Genomic DNA, 20,268 nt, shown 5'->3' with positions numbered 1-20,268 from the left:
ACATGTCACCCTGTCTGTCAAAATAGAAGCTAATTGTCTGGTGCTACAAAAGCGTATGTAGCTGCTGTAGTTGTTGCCCAATTGATGGATGAATGACCCGATAGAGTCCCGATACTTTTGCCCCCACACGGAGTTTATCTCAAAGTGGGAGGGGTCTTGCCAAACGAGTGCACACCATGGAGGTGCAATGTGGGCAACGGGGAGGGGGGAAGGATGGAGGGCGTTCCACCCTGTCTCCTGTTGTTTATTAAGCGTGTGTCACGGCCCGGGCAGGCGGCAGGTGAACATGCATCCGGCAGGCGGTGGGGGGGGGGGGGGGCGGTGGGGGGGTCGGGGGAATTGCTGAGTGTAACCACTAAGTGTAACCACGGGCAAAATGCTCTATTACTGTCAGTGTGAATCTGTTGCCGTGGCATTAGCGTGCGTCAGACGCAGTCATTAATGCATTAGGCGCTGGTCGGGCACGCCAACCGTTTGCCCCCCCCGTGCTAAAAAGCTGGCAGGGAGCGAAGCCATCGACTGTTCAACTGTTCAATAATGAAGCCATCCCACAGGATGAATGAAGCCTCTGACTGAGTAATGGCGGCAAGGACGTGGAAAATAATCAGCATACATTCTATGAGCAGCCGAGTGGAATTGAGCAACAGTACTTGAGTGTGAATGCACCCTTCAGCAGAATGTACCTGATTATACTCCCCTCGGTCACGCCAGGCCGCCCATTTCAAGGCTGTTATCTATTTGTGTGCATGCAGGGAATGGTCTCGCCAATAAGAGGCTCTTGTTTAGTAAATAGCCCCCCCCTGACCCCCGGGGGCCTGGCCATGCTCCTCTTTACACGGGGCTCCTTTGTAACGGCCCTCGGCGCCCAGCGCAGTCTGACCCTCTTCGAGGTCGGTTTTCATGGCGTTACCGTTCACCTCGCGTCACACAGGGCGGGGCGATCACTCCGCAGGTGGCGGTGGGGAGGCGGGGTTATGAAGATCTTGGACACAGTAGCCACATTTACATCAGCAAGGGAATCTTTACGGATGACTTTTCCAAAAACAATGGTATCCATGGAAAGGAATATTCCAATCTCTGGTCTACATGCGCCCTTATAATCCAACAGAATAGTCAATGGGGCATGCCCAGTAAAACGTAAACATCACATGATACTGACTTCCCCCAGTTTTTCTTCCACTTGTTGGCATAACTCCAAATTGCCAGTTTTTAGTTCAAGTCTTCAAATTTAGTTTGGATCCCCAGCATAACGCATACGCCCATGTTGTCCAACTCTGTTTCCGCTACTGATATCAGCCGATCCAGATAACGATATGCGTCACATGACATGGTGGAATGAACACATCGCTAACGGATAGAGCATCAGCAGTTAGCTTGTCAACGTGGCGTTTCACGGCGGTTCTTTCAGGGTGGAGGGATTTGATGACGCCGGGGGTCAATGGCGCCAACATCAAGTTGAGTCCACGCCGCCAAAGCGTGCTAAGCTGCGGCCGCGGCGCGGAACACTCCCTCACGGAGGCGGCCATTGAGACCAGCAGCTGCGGAGCCAAACAATAACTGGGAAAGATGACGGTTGTCTTCAAGCTCCGCTCCCACCCTGTAATCACTTTGCCACGCTTGAAGAAATTACAGGGCAGCCCAGTCACGTGACGTGCGGGCGCACGGCCACATGGCGGAGAGGGACGCGGCGTGGAAAACACATGTTTGGAGACCAACGCATCTGCACAAACAAACCGGCGAGGACGTGACGACTTGATTGTAATGATGATGCTGATGCTCAACGGCACTGCACCCAGCCGGATGTTTCAGGGTTGGCACTAAGGCAGACAAAGGACCTTTTACACCCCCCCCCCCCCCCCCCCCATTTCACTGGGGTGTCTGCGTGTGCTGGGTTTTACCACCAGTCTTTTTGTTCACTGGGCTGCGTTGTATGAGGGGCGCATGTCTTTACATCCGGGATTTAAAATGGTCTCCGCTGCAGCCCTCTCAGTCAGGGGTCCCCAACTGCCGGGCCGGGGGGCGGGACCAGTCCGTGGCGCATTTGCTACCAGGCCGAACAGAAATAATCTTAAATAATATAAATGTCTGAACGACTCACTCGTCTCCTGATTTTATATTTGTTGTATTTTTCTGCCAGACATTGGCGGTCCGTGGTGCCAAAAAGGTTAGGGACCCCTGCTCTTATATAATCTTATATTTATAGTTATTTTATATTATATATTATTTTACCCACAAAATATTTTTTTCTAAAAAAAAAAAAAAAAAAATTTAATGACTTAAAATGATTTAAAATTTTTAAAATTTTTAGACTCAAACAATTCATTTTTACAAAAGGTCATTTTTTAAACATGAATCCGCATGGTTACATATTCAAATTGCATTTTACGGGAATTTATGAAGGCAATTTAATCGAGAAATGTTGAGAAACGTGATGCAAACATACATCCATTTTTTATGCCACTTATGCTCACTAGGGCGGGGGGGCTGGAGCCTATCCCAGCTGGACTGGTGGCCAGCCAATGCCAGGGCACATTCATACCTGTGGCTAATGAAGCTAACATGTTTTTGGGATGGGAAGGAAAATCTAATAAACGATATATTTTGGCATTTTATTGCTTGTGTTGTTCCACCTGAACTTTGTTAACATTCTAGAACGTTCATAAAGGAGATGTACCGTAGTCCTTTCCCGCTAAGGACGTTCTGTCCTAAGGAAAGATTGGCCAGCACAAATAGAGAATACTTGTTGTGCTAATGCGTCCTTTAATGCATGTCAAACATGGCCTCCAGTGGGGGTTGTTGTCCTGCACCATCAGTCCCATTAGCGCGTCACGTATCATACGCAAGCAGACTTAATAGTTGATGAAACCGTCACGGCCATACAATAAAGACGCTGCATTCGCTTCTGACGGACGGTTGCATCCTGCCGCCCTCGAGCGCCTCCAAAAGCGCCAGTGTTTTGAAGTCGCTTGTGAATATTTCTCTTTTCCCCGTCTGTCTCTCCTGTGACTGCTTTAACCCGCCTGCCGGAGCGCCACTTGACTAAAATGTAAATATATCTTCTCCTCTCCTCGCTACGTCTTTGAGCGCGTCCCCGGGCTAACCACGGATTTCCCAATTGCCATTCCCAGATCTTAATGTGGAATTAGTCATAATAGGATTCCAGCTGGAGGTAGGCAGCCAAGACGTTCAGACTAAAAAGGCAAGGACAGCAACTGGATTCGCACCGGAAAACATTTTTTTCCAAAAATCTATAAATAATGCTGCCCTAGACCTTTTTAGCTTTCCTTGGACCCTGGAGGGGCTTCTGGAAAGGAAGCGAAGAAGCGCGGCATTATTTTGTAGTCTCCATCAATAACAAATATGCTTTGGTTGGGCGCTCGATTCCAGCTGCCATATTGTATGATAACCAAGAGAGTGTACCTAAACTGAGGCAACAATTTGGCTAAATGTTTCATTGATAACTCATGAAAATGAATGTAGTCTACTTTTATACAAGACCATGTGGTCAAAAGTGATACACTTTATCATGCACTCCCAATTATGTCTAATATTTTCCCCCTTTTCCAGTGCAAATCATTTGATCTGTTTTGATTCATTCTGAGGTGAAGATGCAGTCGTCAATGCACACTCTTGGCATTGACGTTCATGTGACCTCGGAAGTAAAAAGACGCCATCCCTTTTGTAGCACGCTTTGATGAAGCAGGAAGTAGCCTGCTGTGTAGCAAGTAGCAACCAGTGAGGACAGTGAACCTTCACACGTTGTCATGAAAAGACCTCAACCTCAAGCTGACCAGCAGAGAGTTTGATTCCAAGGGTGAAATGAACATGACGGCTTAATTCACTGGTGTGAGCTCCGGCCTCCAGCGGTCCTGCCAATCCCCGGCGCTGCGGTGTCACCAATTAGCCGGGCTCCAGGATTCATGAAGGCCTCCTTGCCGCCGCCTGTCACCGTAGCCACGGTAATAAGACCAGCACGCACACAAGGCTGGGACCGCACGGCTCGTACGTGCTGAGGTGCAGACAATCTGTCAGTGCTTTTGTAAAGATAATTACAGGAAGGAACGTGTTGGAACCACAGACCAGCTCGTCTGGAGCAGAAGTCAAGGCGGCCGTGCTTTGGTCGCATCGAACGCGTGTAAACTCCATGGCAGCTATGGGAACATTTGACCAGGCGTTGATGTTGATGATGACCACATGATAGGAAGCTGCATTCAGAAGAACTCAAGGACTAGTTTAACATGGTCTCCCACCATGGTTTTGGTTTCGTTGACTGGATTATTTCTTGTACGCTTGAGAAGTGCTTTAGCACAACCATTACGACATCGTCATCGGTCCCACCGTGGTCGAACATGTTGCTGACACAGTCAGGAGATCTGGAACATCTACCTATTTAAATGCGATACAATGATGCTCACATCATCTTGTTTGGTTTTGATGGCCTCGGCCATGTTGTATGTAAAGCCGCATGTCATAACCTCCTCCACCCCCACCTCTTTTTGGCTGCCAAAACATGACACTAGGAAGATAAAATAGACTTATATTTTTCCTCCTAACCGGAGTGGCCGCTCCCTGGCGGCTCCATAGGGAAGAAGGAAGCCCAGGGAAGAAGAAGAAGCCCAAGCATTTCCATAAAAGATGATGTATGCGTCGTAATTAGAGAGCCAGTGAGGGGTGACAACAAGAAAATATGTGATTTTCTTGTGTGGAAGATGAAACGGAGGTGGAACACTCGACTGACTAACCGGGTCTTTGGTTTTAGCGTCACACTTTTTAATTGGAAGAAATCCCTAAAGGTGGTCCTGCTTCTCCCGAGGCTCCTGACTCCAAGAAGATAGATTAGGATGAGTCTCATTCATCTTTTTGTTCGTGCTTCCATGCTGGTTGATTAGAACGGCGCTGAGATAATGAAGCATTCGGCTTGGAAGGCCGGCCTGCTGGTTTCGGCCGTTTTAGCTCCCTGGACGGCGTCATGGCGTCATCACGGGCGGTGTGGCGAGCACTTTGGTGGCGTCCATTGTGTTCATTGAGTGATGTGCCACTTTGACTTTTCTCACTTCTCTTCAAGCGCTATTTAGCGCACGGCAACAATTTTCCAGAAGACGTGTCAAATGGTTTTAATGCGTCTGCGCCTGCGAGTCGTCATTAGAGGCAATTTCCGCTAGCGAGGGGGTCAGCGGAGGGGTCGCGTTGCTCCGTGGGCTCTTCGGGCTATTTTCTGCTGTAACGCTTCTTCTATAGAAAAATTCTTGATACTCATTTGTGGCGATGTTTAGGGGAACCTTTCTCCACTGAGATCATCATCCAGTGGGAGGAGCTGACATTTGACCTCTTTGTGTGTGATGCTCAGGATTTATGGTCTTGTAATGTTTTATCACCCTGGTGACGGAGTGATTGAGTAGGCCAAGCGTGCGTGGCGGATGCTCCCTAAAATGCGTTGACATTGCAGACGTTAGCAGCTGGCTGCCGTGCAGGAACCTTCCAGCCCGACGCTTTAATTCATCTTTCACCGCCGTTGCTCCAGTTCTGTCCATCCCAAAACTCCAGAAGGGCCACCGTGCATAACGCTAGTTTTTAAACATATTTCAAACCTTCGTTTGGGAATATGTACTAGATATTTGCCAAAGATGGTGACTCTACTTCATGTTGCTCAGCTGCCATTTGCATTTTTTTAACCGTGTTCGCTCGGGCGCCGCAATCAAAACCTGACGAGCGGCACCCTTGAAGACAAAAGGCCCTTGAATCAGGAGAAACGGATTCCACAGCGCCAACCGGCCGGCCGCGCTGTTCCTTCCCTGCTTAAGTCAAAGGGGGTCCACGGGGGGCCCGACATCCGCTCCGTCGGACTGCATTGATTCTAATGCCGCATAATGTCGGCGGCTTGGCCGATTGGTGCTGTGACATCCGATGAGGACAGTCTGGGGCTAACGCTAACGCCAGCCAGCACATCGCTCATCAAGAGCTTTGGGTGCCAGTCAACTGCACATAACTGCAGATAATTGACAGCGGAGGACAAAGAAAGACAATTTGCTGTAATGCACTCCGATGGCCGACGCCCCTTACCAATACTTGGCTGATGTTTTACTTTTTACTGTAAAATAGACAAACGTCAACAGTGGGATTTTTATTTTTTGGACCATCTACACAACTACCTTTTTAAATAAAAATAAAAATAATTAAATAAAGTTTAAAAAAATACTTAAATTATATTATGAAAGCAGGAAGTGAACAAATGTAACAGTTAGTGATTGTAAAAGTACCAGATGGAGGGGTAGGATTTAATAAGCTTTGCTTCTTCCTACTCCTTTTGGACATATGGAACTGGGAACTGATTATGGGATGCACTCAATTGGAATCTGATGCATGTTCAAATGAAATGAAACCATTACCATTACCATTACCATTACCATTGCCTCTTCCATGGGGCCAAGCAAACACAAGTCTACAAATATGTGACGCAATTTAACCCCCCCACCAGACTGTCTTGGCGGGAAGGAAGGATGTCTGCATACTCTCCAATAGTCGGTGTTTTATCCTTCATAGGTCATATTGATAGTATCCTTTATTCATGTACATTCCAGGAGTCTTATTCTCTAATGTGAAATGAAACATATAAATACAAATAGCACGTAATGTCGACACAGCCCAAGGACGCAGCCTCCTGAGACGAGGTGTCTCCGGCGAGGGGGGGGGCACTTGGGACGCCTCACGCAGAGCCGGCTGGCATTTAACAGCATCGCCTTCCTCGCCGGCGACATTTGACCAAACCGTCAGTCCTGACAGTCATGTGCTTGCTGCTGCTGCACGGCGAGGAACGGAGGCTTCTCTGCTCCACTTTGTCTTTGGCTCGTCCTTCTTTTACACTCTGCGGTGCAACCACACTCCCCCCGCGGGGCCGCAGCCTCCCCCGCCGCCGATGCCGCCAAGGCCGCCATGGCCAGGTGCCGCTTGCGGAATCGGCGGGTATCAGGGGAGGGAGGATTGACACGAAAATCACCGCCGACTGATTCCACGCGCCACCCGGCAGCGTGACCACACAACTTAATCCCCCCTCCCTCGCTCTCTCAATCCCCTGTCAAAACAAGGGGGTTTTGTCATCCACGAGGGCTGTTGCATCCCTCTTAGCGGCTGCCAGCGGAAACGCTATAACCGCCTGCCAACGCTCCGGGAAACGGCAAGAGGACCCAATATGCATATTATTCTAATACCAGCCGTCAGTGCCTGGGATTGCTGGGCATGATACCATAATGAATGTGGTGCCTTGTAGGGGCTCCGCATGCCGCCATGAATTATTCATGGCGGCCCAAAGGCAGTGAATCAACCAGGCAAAAGCTAAGAACATTAGCTACCAATTAGTGTTTGTTTACGGCGAGGTTGCTGTCGCCCTACAAAGCATCGGGTGGTACACTCCGACCAGGCTTGGGTAGCACGCGTGTTTGACCTACTGTGCTCGGCCCGCTTCACATCCAACTTCCTGTTTGCTGAGTGCGCTGATTCGTGACTCTTCCCCTCAATTAGCACGACTGGCAAAGGTGCACCAGGGCGGGCATGTCGCCATTGCAAGTTCTTCCTGAGAACCAAAGATAGACATGATTTCATAATGGAAATAAATACCCAACTCTAAATCATCCAATTCCCCTCCAAGTCTAGCACGGACTGGTCTAGTGTGCTTCCACCCTCAGTGACCTGTCTGACCTTGAAGGCGGGGACACCGAAGGATGATCCAAATGAGTGGCGACGCGGCGTCACGCGGCCATCAGGCAGCATCACACGGTAGGAAGCGGCACGTCCACGCCGCCTGACTTGCATATCTGCACATGATGTGGAAGACACTTTGTCGACTGAAGCAGTCAGTCAAGGCTGAACCCCCGTCTCCTTGAAGACGCCCCCCCCCCCCCCGCCCCATCCTTCTCCGCTTCCTCCCCCACCTCCTCCACCTCGCCCCCGGCTCTTCCTACGCCGACGCGCTGGCAGGCGGCCCGGATGCATTGGTAGTCGTCACTTGTCAGCGGAACCATGCAACACGTCGCTCCGATTCGCGGCGCTTGTCGTTGAAAGCCATCGCTCCTGCTGAGGAAATGGCGGCAAGCAGCATGTGACCGGAGATAAAGATGGCAAGAGACAAAATAAACAGCATCGTTTTTGGGCGGGTGAATCTGCTGAAAGAAAATACTTTGAAAGTTCCTGAAGGTCGGCGTGCCGAGCCAACATAACTCAGGCAAGCCACCAGACAAGCGGTAGAGAAGACAGGTAGATGAAGGAGAGGGAGGAGAATACCCGCCAGAGATCTGGAAAGATAACGTTCCTTTCTTATGTCAGGATTTGATTTGGAAGGGAAATACGCCGCCATCACGTCTTGTGGTTCTAGAATTTTAGCTTTTGGCTCTCATCAGCAAATTACCTGTGGAACTTTGGTTAGCATCCGCCCCGGTTAGCATGTTTTTTGGTTAACGTTGATAATTTACCTTGGTTTGCGTACAGTTTCTGTTTAGTATTATTATATTAAGTATTATTTAATTGTCATTAAAACACTGCATGAGTCTAACAGCCTTCTTGTTCTTAATGATTTAAATTGAATTTTAATTAATTAATTGAAATTTTATCCCCCCAAAATTCTTTCTTGTTAGCGTCCTATTAGCCAGCTAATCAAAATGGAAGCTGTTATGTCGTGAATAAAATTGCCTAAATGTGGGTGGGAATGGTTGTCCATATGTGCCCTGTGATTGGCCGGCCACCAGTCCAGGGTGGACCCCGCCTCTGGCCTCCGTGATCACCATCAGACCATCAGAATGTGAACGGACTTAGTTTTGACATTGTCGTCAGTAGAATCATTTTTCAAACATCAGAAAGCTCCAGTTGTGTAACGGTGCCCCGGTTGCCAGGTAGCTCATCTGATTGGCACGCCTCCAATCCACGGCATCACGCAGCGTGGCCCACAGCCAGGCGTGGATTCCTCCAGCGTAGCGATGGAACGCCTCTAAGCGTTCAGGTTGCTCCTCCTGCTAGTTCCGCTGTTTGCTATCACGGCTTTTTCTCACGCTGAGCAGCACGCAAAGTTGCACACTTGCTGTTTCTCAAGTTGCCACGGCAACACGATGGCGTTAGGGTGTCGTGAATCACCGTGACGATCGTGTCATCGCTTTAAACTCTGCCAAGGACGGCTGGTGTCACAAGACGTTGTGCTTTGGTCCGTCAGCCCCCCCCCTCGTCTAAGAGGCTACGTCGTGGTCTGGAACGCTAATTGGCCACAGCCCCGTCAGCTTCAAATCATGTACTTCATGTACTGTGTACGTATGACTGGTACTTTATAACTTGAGCAAGGCATGGACTCAAGGTATTGGAACATGTGGAACGTGTTATTTGACTTGGCAACCTTCCACTTCTAAGGAGGAGGTGCAATGTTTTAGTCACATATGTCAAATTCCCAAAGTTGGTGATGTGATGTATTGACCATGTAACGATGTAACGATTGGCCAATACATGGATTTACAGTACTGTAGTATATTCTTATGATACAACTACATCCATCTGTGTCCGGCAAACTTCTATCCAGTACGACATACTGTATATGGATGGTTTTCATGCTAATTAATTGATTCATCCATTTTTTATCACCTCAAATGCTAAAGACATTAAACTCATGTAACAGTTTGATTGGGCGTGAGTTGATTATTTATGTCTTTTGAGTGACGGATGACGTCAGGTTTCCAAGGGTTACAGTGTGGTTGGTTGGAGTAGATTACATTAGATATAACTTTATTCGTCCCTCAGGGGGGAAAGTAGACGCGTCCCCGACAACTTTTTTCCTGAAAATCTCTATTTTTTTCCTGTAAATCTCAAGAAAATCTCTAAATTTCAATCTTGAGGAACGCTTCCGTCACGTACTTCCTGACATAAGACCGGTTTGGATGCACACTTTGTTTGTTGAAACCGTGTCTCGCGTCCACGTCCGTCTTTCATCCTTGAATGACACCTCCCCACCTCCGGGGGCTCGCACCCACCGCCATGTGGCCGTGACATTTGTGGGAGCACGTCAAAGCGGCGAAACGACAGCGAGCTGGCACGCCCCGTGTTGGGGGTGTGAAAGAGGACTTTGGCAGCCCCCCTTCACGTTATGATTGATTTGGTACCCTTGGGCAAACCAATATCAGCCCAATAGCCCCTGAGACGTCTCTGAAGTGATGCATGACTGGATGAGACATTTTGCTCAGATATATGATTATTATTATTATGAGCAGCATGACCTTTTGCAGACATTCAGACTGCAACACTTTTTCCCTGAACCTGAAGGATTAGATCTGACAGATGGACGGCTGTCCACAAGCGCTACAAATCCATGAGAATTTAAAGGGGACCTGCCATGCTTTTCCCACTTTTCCGACCTATAAATGAAGTTAGAATGTCGTATCATGGTGTTAAAGCGCACCAAAGCGTCGGATAAAGACGTTAGCACATTTGGAAGTCAGCCCTGAAAGACGTTTGGGATGGCTCGAAATACTTGATTTCACAGTTTTTTTCTAGTACTGGCTCACCGACTAAAGAAATAGCTAAATAGAGTGAAATAATATAGTCTTACAGATCACGTACACACAGTACACACAGTACACACAGTACACACAGTACACATGTAGCCCAACAATAATAAACGTCAGACTTCCAAGCCTTCGCGCTCATTGGACGGCTGTGTCTTCCAGCACGAGACCTGCGAGAGATTGGGTCCGCAAGAACGACACCAATCTGGTTCCCCGCCTCGTCTGGTGCGCTCGGTGTCGCTACTGATGAGTGTTTAGCACACATGCACAGAACGCCAGCGAGCCTGTTATCTTCTCCCTTAGAGAACATTAGATATGCTCACACAAGTTGAAGACGCCGTGATGTGCAAGGATTTCATGGAGTCCTTCCACCACAAATTAGGTCAGGAGCTGTCAAACAATAATTGGATTTAAAAATTGATTCTATTCATGAGACTCAGGGAATTCTATTCATGTGACTTATTCATGTCACCTGACTGTCTCCAAGGTCCAATCGTGTGATGCTGCTTTTCCACTCGCTGCACACTGGGGGTGGCTACACCGTATGACGGGAAGCAGATGGAAGCGCTGGTCAAGAGTCCGTTTGAAAGGGGACCTCGTGCTTTCATCAGTACCGTGCGGGATGAAGGCGGGATGAAGGCGGGCCGTGCTGCGCTCCCTCTCTTCCTCTCTCGCCCTCTCCCTCTCTCTCCCTCTCTCTCTCCCAGCGAGATGATTTATGCTCTTTAGCTGAGAAACAAAGAGCCAGCCCCCTCGTGTTTGAAGTGCTCAGGTGATGACCCCAAGATTGCTCTCGCCGGGACTGAAATCTCAGATCTGCTTTGCACCTGTCATTTGGTAACCTTTGACCCTGAGATGGACACCTATCATGTGTGCACAGGGATGACTTGCATTATGTTAGGGTGCAAATGCAGATTTTGGATGAAATGTTCACATTTGGATGGATTTGTAAATATTCAAGAAAATAATACAAAATATAACATTAGAAACAATCAAAATATAGTTATCTTATGTAAAAAAAAAAAAAGTTAATTTGGGAATAAAATCTAATCTTTCACCAAGATGTTAGCATGCTAACCGTCCTGGTTGGCATCCCTTCCACACACACACCCACCCACTTCACGTCTGTCTTCTATTGACTTGTTTAGAAGACCTCGTTTCACCAAGATGCTAACGACTAGCATGCTACTGGTTGGCATCCCTTCCACATACACACTGCACTTCTATTTATAGTCCAGTATCTTACCCAAGGATACCTGGCCATGATCACGGTAGGACGGAGGATCAAACCCTCAACCTTCAGGTCGCTGTACAAAATATGGAAGTGACAAAGTTGCATCCTTTGACTTTTGACGATGTGGCCCTTGGAAAAGGTTCCGGCAGTCCAGTCCTAAAGTTAGACCGGGCTTTGTAGAGCCGTGACCAATGTGAAGTCTGATTGGATAACAGCGCCCCCATGTGGTGTGTTGGTCAGATGAATAGCAGAACAAGCAGCCCGGTGGGGGGTGCATGTTTTGACATATTTCCCCTCTCTTTAGTGCGGCGCTCGGAGAGAAGAAGAGTTTGCTTTCCACAAACAAATAGAGCCGTGAAGGAATTCTTTCTTTCTGCTTGACGACCCAGATTCCCCCCTCTGGAGGAATTGTTTCTTTTAGTCTTCTAATTAGCCTCGCTGTTTCTATTTCTTTGACATTCAACCTTGAATCTCTCCCCACTCGGCTCCGTGAATATCTGCATTTGCTCCACTTCTTCTGGCAACAGTGGCATCTTGTTTTTTCCGTGATCAAACAAGATAATTCTCTCCTTTGCACAATGCCTCCCCTCGGACTCATTTCCTCAATTGTTAGCATCTTGTCTGACAAATTGGGCGCTGGGAAAGGCGCAGGGGGGAAAGAAAAGAAAAGCTAGTGATAGCAACATTAGCATTTGATCCTCTTATTGTAACGCTGCTCAGGCAGAATTCAAAGAAGTGTTGATTTAGTGGAGCTTTGGGAGGATTGCGGCGCTTTGACTGAAGGGGGCATTGACTTTGGGGTCTGGGTGTTGTTTTCTCTGGGAGGGGATTTAGCATCCGGCTCCAGCGCTTTCTTCTGGCTTTGCTCCTTTTTTTTTTTACCCCTTCCAGAAAGCTCCCGGTCCAGGTGTGGATCTATTATTCACCGGAAACCCGTTTTCTCCTCTTCTACTTCCTGGCATTGATTTGAAGCTTGGCCCCAAAGCAGCGGGATCAAATGGGAAAGTTTCAACTTGCATCCATCCGGAGTATTGAGCTAGCGCTGCTGTGGATCAATGCTGAAGGCTAATTTAAGTGGAAAGCATCCACGTCTCTCCATTCGCTGGACACTTTTAAAAGTAGCTGGTAAAACACTGCCGGCATCAAACCTAAACGCTAACATGTTTTGATTATGGTTAGCGGGGTTTCATCTAAAATGTATGCAGCAACTTGCCTCATGTCAGGACTGGACCAGGCCACTCCCAAGTCTCCATTGTTGTTCTTCAGCCAGGATCGTTGTCCTGCTGTAGAAGCCGAGTTGGGTTCAGCGTGACCCAACATGGCTGGAAAGGATGTGCTCTCAGCAGCCATGTTCATGTAGAAGATCATGAAAATGGTCATTGTGCATCATAGGAGGCCTTTAATCAACATCCGTCTTCCCAGCACAATCCTGTCTTCCCAGGTCTTCATTTAGTGTCCATGTCCACATTGCATGATGGCGCCTCGTTCGGCCCTTCTTGCTCGTCATAAGTGGCAGCTTGTAGTCCGCAGTCAAAGCGATTGGATGTGATCCCTCAGCATTCCAGGGCTCATTTTTGGATTACATGCTGTCTTTCCAATACGCCTGACAAGCTGTCGCTCCGTGTGGAACCCCTAGGAGGAAATAATTATCATCTTGTTCGGCTATTATCATCGCTGCAGGATGCTATCTCCATGCAGGGAGCATCACAAAGTAAAATAAAGGCCATGTTTGTCTTTAGCGGTGGAGCGGATGGAGATGGTTTTGATCCTCCGACAGGCGCAGTGGTCGGGCTAGACGTCGAGCGCTGGCTCCAGAATGATCGGCCAAATGGAGCGTATCAGAGTGGAAGGCTGCCTGTCATGGTCAGCGCACGTCTTGGCGTGCACGAGGCTGCTCCTGACGTGTTGGCCACCATAAATCAGGTTGATCTTGGGGCTTTGGACGTGCTCAACAAACGGCTGAGGGGCTCGTCCTTTTAATCGGAATGAATTTGTGCAGGGTATTTCTTGCGTTTTTCAAACATTGGACAACAGAGACGTCCCAGCCTCAAATGTTCCACATCGCGCCGCTTGGCTCAGCAAATGTTGCTGACAGGAGCACAGCTTAGCTCGGCAAGATTAGCACTCCAGCTTCTTTATTTCCCGGCCGATCAATGTGGCGAACAGCAAGACGTGATTGATAATGATATTGAGATTGATTATCTAAATCCCTTCCCACACTTGAAGTCCCCAAACAGATAATATATATCCACGTAATTGGGTGCAGGAGCTGCCAATAGATACGTGAAATAGAGGCCGAGTGAAAAGGCCTGTCAGCCCCTAAGGGGATTAGCTTAGCTGCAAGATGCTAAGGCTCCCAACTGGCCGCGGGTGGAGGGAGATAGTCCACATTGGGATTAAATTACCCCAGAATGCCTCACCATCGGGAACTGCGGGGGAACGCCGGCGGAAGAGGTGTTTGTTAAATCAAGCGTAGACTTCGGACGTGGATTGGAGGGAGGAGAAGACCGTCCGTTTCCTCCCCAGGAAGGACAAGGCTGGTAATTGCACAATTGGCAGGAGCTTTCGTGGAAATGACATTTGCCGCCAGGACGGACGCGGTGCTGCTTGTGGAGAAGGACGGCTGAGTTCCTTTCAAGATGTCGTAAATGCTTTGGATGAATCCATCGTAGCTCCAAGCAGGGGTGGCCACGTTTTCCAGCCGGGGCCACATCGTAAAAATGAAAGGATTTCATATTTTGATATTTTGGCAAGCAACACGTGTAGACGTGCTAAGAAATACATTTTCAAAATCTCCATATTTCTTCTAAGCCCAATATCAGCACTGGACAGCTCCTTCAGCCATAGACTGCTTCTCTAAGTGCAATATACTAATGTTATATGTTATTCTATTAATAATATATTATTAATATTACATTAATTAATATTAATACTATATTATGAATATGTTAATTAATTAATATTATTTAAATAATATTATATTATATATACTATTATATTAATGCCTCATATTTAACTCACTAGCAAGATCTCATAGTGTATATATTTCATCTCATATTTCATATTATCTAGCAAACTGTATTTGTATATAACCCTGGGTAAAATTGTTAATTTGGGTTGTTTATATTGTTTATTTTTGTATATTGTGTATTTTGTACTGCTTAACTGATTCTGTTCTCTTGCTGCTGTGCAATGCAAATTTCCCCACTGAGGTACTTATCTTATCTTATCAAAAACGTGCATATCGTTATTTGCATATTTGCAGCCTAGCGCCCACCTTCCACACACGTGACGTCCATTGCTACGTTTTTGCTGGAAAAAAGGGCCTTTTAAGTCGGACTTAAAAATCTTTACTAGAAATGGGCTTTAGCGTTGGAGGGCTTGACGTATTGATTCCGGCCTCTGGCTCCGTCCGGGAAAAGATGGATAGATTTTTTTGAAATGCACTCTGCGTGAAAATAAAGACTATTGCACGTTCTCACCCAGGAATAAATTGCTCCATGGCATATCCAAGGCCACCTCTTTAGCTTCACGCTGCCTGCCCGCCTCCCCGCAAAGAAGTGCGTGAACAGGGTGGGGACCCGACCAGTGTGGCCCCCAGACTACCTGCACCCGGTGGGGGCTTTCATTGAAGGTTCCATCTCCTCCACGGAGTTGGCAGGCTGTTGTCAGGATATCTATTTCAGCAGCTGTCAAGGCTAATTATATGGGACGTGTGCCACATGCTGGTTACCGTATCAGCCTCCCGCTGGGAGACGCGCCATTAAGATGCTATTGATCCATGCCGGCATCTGCATACGCGTGGGATTGCTGCTACCTACTGCTGGAGAGGTTATTATTATTATTATTAATATTAGAAGGCATATTTCAGCTCATACACGGAAACAAGGGTCGGTACCAAGTGACCAGCATTGGTGCTGCCCCCAAAACGCTGCCCGGATAGAACCAGTCCAAGTCCCAGATCAAGATTTATTTCTCGTTCACATACTGTGACCCTTGTCAATGGACACAAATATTTAGCGTATGGATTATATGGATCATATGGATCATATGGATTACACACAATAAAATTCCAGTCAGCATTTGCCAGCACGCAAATTACACACATATTTTTGGTCAAATTGTATTTATTTATTTCTGAACCCACTTTACTCATTTCAAATGTAGTATTTTGGCACAGTGTAATAATAAAAAGAATAAATTAACCGATCTGTTGTGTCAAAAAGCAGAGATCACACTGTTAGCATCCGTGAAGGAAGCCCTGCTCGGAAGCTCATGTTGGTACCAACTTGAATATTTGTTCACCTTGATTGTAATTCCAAATAAGTTTCCCGGTGGAAGGATTTCCAAAGGATTGAAGTGCAGTACAAGAGATATTTAGTGTTTTTTCCTTTTGTACGCCTGCTGAGGGAATCATGAATAGAACGCGAGTCCTTGTTTCTGATTCATTATTAAACATCAGAGTTCATTTCAAAGGAAGTTAACAAGGCAGGCTGTGCTTTGCGCCTCCTTCCTCCTCCCGCTGCTCCTCTTCTTCACCCGGCACCCACAGACGTGGAATATGTTTCAACTGCTGGCCGCTGCCATGGATGTGAATATTAACCTCCGCTAGCGGCCACCTCTTGGAGAGCCGTGAGAGGACGGTGGGCGGCCCGGGGGCGAAGGATCCTGGCGCTATTGAGTCAAAATATTGATGGAATGCAAGGAATCATGGAAATGTGCTCCAAGTCGCATCTTGGCATCGCTGATTGGAAAATTGATCGAGCATTAAGAACAGCGTCTTTTTTGCAGCTAACACTTTCCTCTTTTAAGACGCTGAATCGGAGGCGACAAAGATGGCTGCCGACTATCAGACCTTCTCATCTTCTATGACGCTCTGATCATTTGGTTTTTAATTCATAATTCATTAGAATTCACAGCTGCTTGTGCAGAATGGCACATTTTAGAAAAATAAAATATATGTATATATTTTTAACTTGGGGAACCGCCGTTGTTTTTACCGCACATTGGAGTCTGAATTCATCAGTTGGCTCTGATTTTGCACCGACTTCACAATCTCTTAACCGATCGTACAAAATGTGCCACCTGTGATCCAATTTCCTCCAATTTAGCATTAGCATGGCGTCCGTTAGGCTACAAGGTCCAACATGTCATTTAGTAGGGTGGACTATTGTTTGTGGGTCGAGTGGTTCGCACGTAGGCCTCACATCCGCTTTTTTAGTTCTTTTTGCTTTGAGCTTAAATTGAAATGACAAGCTGCTAGTTATCGGTAGGCCCAGCCGAGGACGGCTATGTGGGGGCCTTTGTCAGTATGACAAAGGCTGGAGTGAGCGAGCGCACACGGCCTTAATGAGATGACGGCGAAGACTCAGGAGGGAGTTTATTGGCGTTATTATTCGCCATTTATTAGAGCGGCTGCGTCTGGCAAAGATGATGAATAAAAGTTGCAAGTTGAAAGACCGGCGGTGAGGTTGGAGTCACCACGCTAAGGAAAGTCGAAAGGGGCGGCGGCCTAGTTCTGGAAACTGACTCTTCTTGAGTACTTTGTTTTTAGAAGTTGTCAGTACTTTTCTGACACTGTTGTGATTTGGCTTGCAGTACTTGGTGGATGTTTTGGCAAACCTTGACTTTGCTTGGTGGGAATATTTGACACTCTTTACCTCGGTACTTGTTGTACATAGTTTGTTTTGTGTACATCCAGGTCCATAGAAGTATTATGAATGTAAATTTATCCCGGTGCTTTCTTTATGCTCAGATATGACGTAACGCGCAGCTCGAGAAGTTCTTCAGTTTTCAAAATGGAGGCCAGCAATCGGCACTGGACTGCTGTGGAAAGTTTGATTTTGATCCAAAGTTAGAAAGAACTGAATATAAATTCAAGACTGGACAGACGAAAAACTGGCAATTATTAAGAAAAACTCGTTTCATGGGCATGCCCACATGGACTATTCTAGACCAGAGATTGGACTATTCCTTTCCATGTATACCATTGTTTTCGGAAAAGTCAGAAAGATTCCCTTGGGAAAGAGGAAAACTCCTGATCTGAAGAAAACACTCGCTACATATCCTAGCATAGCGAGGTCCTGTGTTAGCTTGGTGATCCCTCTCCCGACTCGCGTCTGTTTAGACATGCACAGAAGCATCCTCTGTCGTCTGATTTTTAAAAGTGATCTTTTTTCTGGCGTCCTAAAGCTGATTGTGTTATTGGATAAGCTAAGTAGCTAAGTGGCTAGGTAGCGTGCTAGCTAGCTCATAGCATTATAAAAATGTACTTCCCAAGTCATTAGCTCACCAACATTCTGAAGCAAACCAAAGTTAGTGTGGATGAAGTCACATTCTTGGATTTAATGATGAGGCAATAAAATCCCCCCTCCCCAAAAAGGTCCACATTTTTACATCTGATACTTTTGGCATTTCAGGCATGCAACCCCCCCCCCAGAAACGTCTGCAAATAAATCATTAGCGCCTGCCCTGTGGAGCTAGATATTAATTATCCTGCGATCGCCGCTCATTTGCACGTTGTACTGAAAATGTCACCAGAGAGATGAATTGGAAAACAAGAAGGAATGGGGGGGTGATGGGGGGGGGGGCAGCTTTGTAGCCTTTATGCCGCAGAATGTCAGGGGAAGCTTGTAAGAGACCAGATATTGTTCCGCCTCCAAGGACATCCTGAGTTAGCAAAAACATTTCCTTTGAACAGACACGGACGTGTTGACGTGTTGACGTGTTGACGTGTTGACGTGTTGTCGACATGGAAGCAGCATAACAACGTCCTGATCAATGCTACGCATTTCTTACCTGCTGCCAAGGACATTGGACAAACACCTTTGGTCAATTCATGTTCTGAGTGGCCAACGTCTGTCCTTCGCCGTGTGGTCCTGACGCTCCAAAGAAATCAGGAGTATCGGAATTGTGTATGGATTGATCACACGTCGGTGTCGCAGCAAGGGTGCTTAAAAACAGGAACGTAAAACCGATCGATGTCGACCCGATGCTTGGATAGCAATGATAGCGTTAGGCCGCCGGACGCTTGGCTAACCGTGGTCACGGATGCTTCCTTCATTGGCAAACTGCAATTGGAACAACGGTTGTCATTTTCTTTCTTTTCCTTCCTTTTCCACAGGCGACTGCAACTTTGCCAAGCCACTGGCGGCGTGCGGGTACAGCCAAGGCCGGGACGACGACCTGGACTGGGAGCAGGTTAATACCAGAGACAAGCCTTCCTCTGATCCGTGGATGCCCTCAGGTAGCTAAACCGTGCATGTCGTAGTAGCGGGCTTTGATTTTGATGGCCGGATTTACTGGTTTTTCCCGTTTTTCCGAGTGTTGCCAAAAGATAGGAGGATCCTTGTTTGTTTTTTTGGTTGACATCTTTCAATTCTGTGTTTTAATTACATCGCTATGACAACGACATATGCAAATGATACCATAACCAGCTGAGTTTCTTTATGAAAGATGTGCTAATTATGACAAGTACATTTAAAAACGGTACTATAAATAGTTACATGATTTATTGGTAAACACCGTCATGTGACCATTATGACAAAGCCATTCTTCAATCTGCAGTTGAACCCAAATTCAACATGTTTGATCACCAAAAGATGAAAGATGTAAAAAAGTCGTCCCCCTTTTTCAATACGGACGAGCCAAGCGACACCCTGAGGTCACGCGTGCCAGCATCAAACCGTGGCGTGACGCCTGCCAGGAGGTTTTATGTAGAAGCCATAGCCGGCCCGTCTTTAAGACATTAAGAATGAGGACGATTGTGGAAATTGTCATCCGAGCACTTTGCTGAAAGTGATGGACGGTTGGTGTCTACAAGCAATTTTCCAAAACGTTTCAAGCAGCGATGCCTTCTGTCCGCAGCCTCCTTCAATTCCGCTTCCATGGGCGCGCGGCGGGCAGGATAAGCATCTCTTGTGCGAGTCTGATAAGGTGCTTTTGTGGAGATTCATAAGTACAGGTTAAGAGCCGGGCGGCAATCAGAGGTGAGCTTTTGCTAGCGGCGGAACGCATTTGCAGCCATCAAGCCTTCCTTCTGCTCTGACCGTAAAACAATTTCACCTCCATTTCCCGTCTCCGTCTGAGTGATCCGAAGGGACGGCGATGGGGGGGGGCAGCCTCGTGTGGCAGGTTGAGTGCTGAGAAATGGAGAAAGATGCGCTAGCTGTTAATTACACACAATTGAAGAAAACAAACGCGTGTGAAGAGCGCTGGGCTCAATCATCACGTCCGCCACGTTTGGCTCAGCTACTTCCTGCTGCTTTTGGGCGGTTATGGGATGTGTTCCATTGGAACCTGATGCATGTTCTAATGAAACCATTCCCATTCCCGTTCCCATTACCTCGCACGGGGGCGTTCATTGGCAGGTCACCTTTGTACGGACTGGGATGCCACCTTTGCCCAGACAGCCTGACCTTAATCAGTTGGCTCAAAAGTAGGGCTGGCCGATATATCAGTAGTACATTTCTATATTTCTTATATTTCTTATAATAATATAATATC

General features: G+C 47.2%; 1 protein-coding gene across 9 annotated transcripts in view; it reads left to right on the top strand.

Annotated features, from left to right (window-relative positions):
* The window catches only part of LOC131109381 (receptor-type tyrosine-protein phosphatase mu-like), a 104,509-nt gene that overhangs the window by 5,978 nt on the left and 78,263 nt on the right, over nt 1-20,268 (top strand). For all 9 annotated transcript variants that reach the window (XM_058061317.1, XM_058061321.1, XM_058061322.1 and 6 more), the window contains exon 2: nt 18,887-19,009. In XM_058061317.1, the coding sequence (XP_057917300.1) occupies nt 18,887-19,009 (123 nt within the window). The remainder of the gene's footprint in view (nt 1-18,886; nt 19,010-20,268) is intronic.

This window comes from Doryrhamphus excisus, chromosome 22 (assembly GCF_030265055.1).
Source record: "Doryrhamphus excisus isolate RoL2022-K1 chromosome 22, RoL_Dexc_1.0, whole genome shotgun sequence".
Taxonomy (NCBI): Eukaryota; Metazoa; Chordata; class Actinopteri; order Syngnathiformes; family Syngnathidae; genus Doryrhamphus; species Doryrhamphus excisus.
The sequence above is the reverse complement of the archived record's forward strand: the minus strand, read 5'-3'. Positions and strand labels throughout refer to the sequence as shown.